This window comes from Ixodes scapularis, unplaced genomic scaffold (genome assembly GCF_016920785.2).
Source record: "Ixodes scapularis isolate PalLabHiFi unplaced genomic scaffold, ASM1692078v2 PGA_scaffold5__190_contigs__length_132052651, whole genome shotgun sequence".
Classification (NCBI taxonomy): Eukaryota; Metazoa; Arthropoda; class Arachnida; order Ixodida; family Ixodidae; genus Ixodes; species Ixodes scapularis.
In genome coordinates, this window is record NW_024609880.1 from 60,049,112 (window position 1) to 60,054,929 (window position 5,818).

At 41.6% G+C, this 5,818-nt stretch overlaps 1 protein-coding gene across 1 annotated transcript; it reads left to right on the plus strand.

Annotated features, from left to right (window-relative positions):
• The first annotated feature begins 3,513 nt into the window (after window positions 1–3,513).
• On the plus strand, window positions 3,514–4,666 carry LOC120844704 (cuticle protein 16.8-like). The gene is made up of 3 exons (XM_042294230.1): window positions 3,514–3,525; window positions 3,773–3,826; window positions 4,265–4,666. The coding sequence occupies exons 1-3, from the start codon at window positions 3,514–3,516 to the stop codon at window positions 4,664–4,666; spliced, it is 468 nt and encodes a 155-aa protein (XP_042150164.1).
• Window positions 4,667–5,818: the final 1,152 nt, after the last annotated feature.

Consider the following 5,818-nt stretch of genomic DNA (forward strand, 5'->3'; position numbering starts at 1 on the left):
AAGCGGGAGAAGGTGGAGAGGGATCGAACCCCGGTTATTGGCGGGGAAGTCGAGTGCTCTGCCGACTTAGCTACAGAGCCAGCCCCATCCAGTCTCTAAAGCTACCGCATATAGACACGTTTGGCGGCACGACCAAACAATCAGGCCATTCTTAGAGCGGTTATAGCATACACACGCTAACCTGGCGTATTGCGGTCATTGACGTTTTGTGTACTTATAGGATACAAGAAGTCGATATTTTAGCCATAAGTAGAGTGACTTGAAGTGAATCACAAAATAGTTTCACATTCCCCTTGTGACGTGCCGTTTGTTTGATGTGAACACTTACAATTCAAATGACAATACCTTAATGAATAAATGTATACCCTTCTGATCATTGAGGAGACGCATCTCTATGATGACGTAGTAAAGGGATGACGAAGGCTGATATCTTTTTGTTTCTTTTGTAACCTGTCGTGTTCTTATAACCCAAGTAAAATGTGTGCAGTAATTGGGAATATTATGCAGACGTACAGTTGCTGCACTTGCTAAGAACGCATTTTACAGCAGTTCAACAGATCAGGCAGCTTTCTGAAGGCATTTATTGCAAGGGTATGAAGTTACCGCTACAGCGGGATTGAAGATGAATGTGAGTGTTAGCCTATACATTTTTTACACAAAGAGAGTCACTAAGGCACTTACAGATAAAATATTAAGTCTTTGATACGGGTGAATTATATCTTATTATTGTTGCGAATATAGCGATAACAGTGGTCAATTTTCAACTGGGTATCTTCAAGCAAGGTAAGGAGAAAGTTCCACCAATAGAACATATATATACATTTTTTTTTTTTTTGCAAGCAATATTTGCGTTTTTGTTCACTCCAAGTTCGAACAGAAAATGTTAGCTAAAGCCTCGCAGCTATATTAGTAAGCTTCCGTTAGGGGTTAGATGTGTTTGAGTCACTCATGTCTAGGCATAAACGGCCAATGATTTCTTTAACAACTAAGCACGGGACGTTGATGATTAGTACGCAAATTCACTCCGCTTCGTTTCCTCTGTACATTGTTTTGGACCTTATCCATCCTCTTGTGAGTAACGTGGATAAACCGCGATCTTTTTATGATTATTTTTTACGAGGAAGATTGGTTGTGTTGGCGTCACTCACTCAGCTCTAGACAAAAACTATCACAGCTTCTTTTTTTTTGGAACAACTGAGTGCAAGTCCCTAAGGATTAGTAAGCTGTTGACTGATAGAGTACTTCCAATTTTGTTTTGGTGAAACACTGACGATTTCTTTAGCTTTTCGCTGCATACAGGCTGTAGCGCCTTCTCCAAGCGTCAACAGCAATGAAGCACGTCGCTTCCTGTACGACTCGAAGGTTTGCATCGAAGCTTTGCGCAATCACGAACTGGTGCGCAAAGTGTTCGTACGGTACAATACCGGAGTTTCCTCTAGTGCGTCCGTGGAGGGGGTCTTCAGCGTTGCAACTGACGTCTTCACGAGGAAACGCGGGAAAACAACCGACGCAAACTTCGAGAGAAAACTGCTGCTGAAACTGGACATATATGTGCTACAGTATTAAATTAAAAGTTGTATGAAAACTAACGTGGAAAGTAATCGATTACTTTAGACTGATTTTTCGATTATATTTTTGAGGCTGTAATTGTAATGGTAATTGGTTACTTTTGTCAGTAACGTGTACAAGTCTGATTTACTGCACATGCACGGAAAAAGATACCTTTTAGTAGCGCAAAAAGCGAGGATGGAGGAGAAAGGGGGGGGGGGGGGGGTCGTGACGCACTTTTGTGTGCCTTAAGTTGGTCGCAGTGTAGTAGATCTTTGGAAGCACTGATCTCTGGTTAATTCTCCTGTACTATTTTGTATCTACTGCCTATTTGCAGTAAAATTACCACAAGTTTGGACATTTTACTGCTGTAATTTGTTTCCTCTGTTTGTAGGAATAAGGCGCTAAAACACATGCAATGACGGCTCGCTGAATGGTGGATTTGGATGAGAAGAATGTGGCATAAATTAAGACACTCTTAAAGATGATATGACTCGTCGGCCCCGTAGCCTTACCACGATTGATGCAGTCGCATGTGTTTATCTTCGTCAACATGTGTGCGATTTTACTTAAAGGAAAATTAGATAATCGTTTTCTTAGGCCCAATACTCCCTGGCATGTTACTTAAAACCCCTATTTCAAAGCGGCCAGCACAATTCTTCAATACCTATAAATTTGTGGGGAAACAAGGTGTATTAATAATCCGCCGTACCATCACACCTCAAGCTTTATTTCGGTTTCAAAATTTAGATAACAATATAATTCTTTCACGGGCGATTCTAATCTCAATATAATCAGAACTGGAGTTTCTAATCTATATGGAATGTGCACTGAATGAAATTCCAATGCCCTTAGTCTGTGCGGTGAGCGATAATATTAAAAATACGAAATTATTAAAGTTGCTAAAATTATTTTTTTAACTATCTGGTTTCCTTACTTACAGTGCAGAAAAACAAAACAAAAACTGCAGATCTTACCCCTCGACAAACAAAAAGCAAACGTGTCAAGTATACATGTCGACAAAAAAAAAATTGAAATAGAGTTATGGGATATTGACCTAACTCGACGCAAAAGATTTGTTTAATATTTTAATTTTATTCCAAAAATAAGTTCCCCCTCCCTTGGTGCAAGCCGTCGCATCTATGGAAGCTCCCGGTAAATCCGACTTATAAATTAGCATGTTCCTCAAGTTCTATTCCTCTAAAGAATTCTCGTCCCAAAGGCAAGCAACTGACGTTCGTATAGTCGGCATTGTTTATTTTTATTTCTCCGTCAATGAAAGTGTACGAGATCGTCGGCATCACGTTTAGGTGTATTTGGAATGCGCATAATCAGAAAAACCAAAGGCAGTTGTGCTGAATACCTACATGCAGGGAGTGTCACAGGGCACCCATTTTGAAGCCAGTGATCTTTCTAACAAAGAAAGAGCAACAAAGGCGTAATAATTACGGCCGTACGGATCTAGCAGAAGTCAGTATAGCTACAATCTGCACAAAACAACTAGGTCCAGCGGCTAAGCATGCGCTCACGTACGGCGCACGTGCGTACTACTCGAGGGTTAAAAGGCGGTACGTGTGAATGTCACAGAAACGGGTCTCGTAAAAACCAGCTGAACTTCTGTTATGTGCTGAATATAAAACGCACAGAAAGGTTGCAACGCCCCGTTAATTAAAAGGACATATGTATAAAAATAGCAGGTCTTGTGCCGTTGCACTCCCTGCGTATAGCGAAAAACAAGGCCAGGCGCTGGAACCCTTGCCACACTTACCTGCTGTGGAATTCAACGACAACGCATTTTTCTACTCAATGCTACTATCCAATAACCGTTCTTGCCTCTCATTGACAGTAAGGAAAGCGGTTTGTATTTCGTTTGAGAGGAGGTTTAATGGGAAGCTTAGAGTATATAAAGCTGCCCTAATAGCAGTTCACTATCCATTTTAAACCTTATGCGGAATTGCATTCACCATGTTCTCTAAGGTGGGCCTACATTTCACAGACATGGAGATTTATGAACAAATTTCATTACTTTCTAATAATTTATGAAGGTGCAATTAACTGACAATGAAACGTGACAGTTTACTATATAGTCTTTATTATATTAAATTAAAGGTTAGGTACGTGTAACTAATAATAATGATAGTTTTGATTTTGTGTATGTTGCATAGGGGATGTGACGCTAGCCTTTGGAAATATTGCTTATAAAAGCATGTATTTTTCTATTTAGGTTTTCCTGTGCTGCTTCTTCGCCTTCGCGGCTTCCCAGATTGTTGTGCACAGCGTAAGTCTCGGATCGTGTTTTTTTTTGTTCTGGGGGGGGGGGGGGGGGGAGGGCGGGAATGATCATGGCGTGCATGGGTCAGCGGCATCTGGTTTCCAATAGGGAGGTTTTTGGAGCACTAACGTATTCAGTAAACATCTTATAATTCTGTAGGGTACGTTGTTGGGTTAGTTGGTCCATCTTTCGATACAGCCAAGTGACGTCAGAATGCACCGCAACATACTAAATCGAGATCGCAACCAAACGGCCTGAAAATATTTATGGTGATGTATTTAGCGCCACTAAAGGCGGCGCTTAATCACCTAACGTGTTTAAATGCAACTTTACCCAATGTATTGTCCTGCCCTCCAATGAATGAATTCTATCACTATATTGCTAGTGTTGCCTAGGTAGGTACAACACTTTGTAATAATGCATCGTTACGTTTTCTTTGTGCAGCCACCCCAACCCTACAGCTTCGGCTACGACAACACCGACGAGTTCAGAACCCGCATGACCCGCCAGGAGACCGGTGATGAGTTCAACAACAAGGTCGGCTCGTACAGCTACGTCGACGCTCTCGGCGTCGCCCGTACAGTCAACTACGTCGCCGACGCCGCTGGCTTCCGCGTCAATGTCGATACCAACGAGCCAGGAACCAAGACTTCCGCCCCAGCCCATGCTCAGTTCCTTTCATCAGCTGTCGATGGCCCACACCCAGTCCCAGTAAACGCCGTCCATGCTGCTCCAGTTGCCGTCCGCGCAGTCCACGGAACCCCAGTGGTCCACGCAGCTCCCTTCGCCTACGCTCGGCACGCTGCTCCACTCGCCTACAACTTCGCCCATGCCAGGCTTGTTTAAACGCCATTGCTATTTGTGTGTGGACTTGTGTGCGTAATATAAACGATCTTGGTCTCTATGTACGGGTCTTAGTTGCTTCACGTGACCAGGACAGGCAAGAAACTACCGCTGCAGTAGAAGAGGTTATAGCTGCTCCGGGAATATTTAGTCAGCACTAAAAGAGGAACAGAGGGGATTTTTATGCCGCGATGCTTTTTGAGAGCTTGGTTGAACGTTGTAAATTTAAAGCCTCTCCAACGAAATTTTTGTAAAAGCTGTTTACATAAGAAATATCGTTGATTTTCATATAAAACGATAATAATGCAGCAACCATTTAGTTTGACTCTTGGCACTGATAGGTATGGGCGACAGTGAAATGAGAACGTCCGATATAGTGAGAACGTCTGATGAAAACCAGTGTTGGCAAAAAAAAAAAAAACTCACTGAAGGAGTTTTGAAAAAAAAAAAAACACCCCGCTAATACCGATAAATTTGAGGTGCAGGTTAACAATGACCGTTTTAACATCATTTTTCAATGTTTGCCCCCCTAGTGTCTTAATGGCGTCACAAGCATTATTGTCACTGACAACACTTTTGTTGAAAGTAAGCAATTACATCGACTTGATGACTAACTAACGAAAGTAATTCAGCAATTTCCGGTTGATGAGCGTAAACTGGAGTACTGTTTCGAGCGCCAGAAAACACAATATTCCTTGAAAACCGCTAAAACTGCCGCCTACCTCAACACGGCAATTTCTTCACTAAACAACTCAGAAAACTGCTAAATGTAGTGTATATACCACAAAACAGCAACATTGAGAGAAACTAATATTAAGTTTGTTAACGTCATGGGAAGAAGTGTATATTAAAGTTCAATATATGAACTCAAAGTACATAACAAGATGATGCTAAATTATTTGTGGGCTTTTGATACTTCGGTGAAAGTCAAGATAAAATCTTGAATGTAAAAAATGATGTGCATTAGTGCACATCACCTACGTGATGTGCACTAATGCACTAATGCCTCATAATCTGTGAAAGAAATTCAATTCTCCTAAAGCAGTTGTACATCTGCAACTTTGCAGCTTGTGGCATGAATGTAAGTTAAAAATTCATTTTTTATTATAAAGTAGCCTCACAGACGCGAGTGCCTCAGCTGTTTTCCGTGAACTA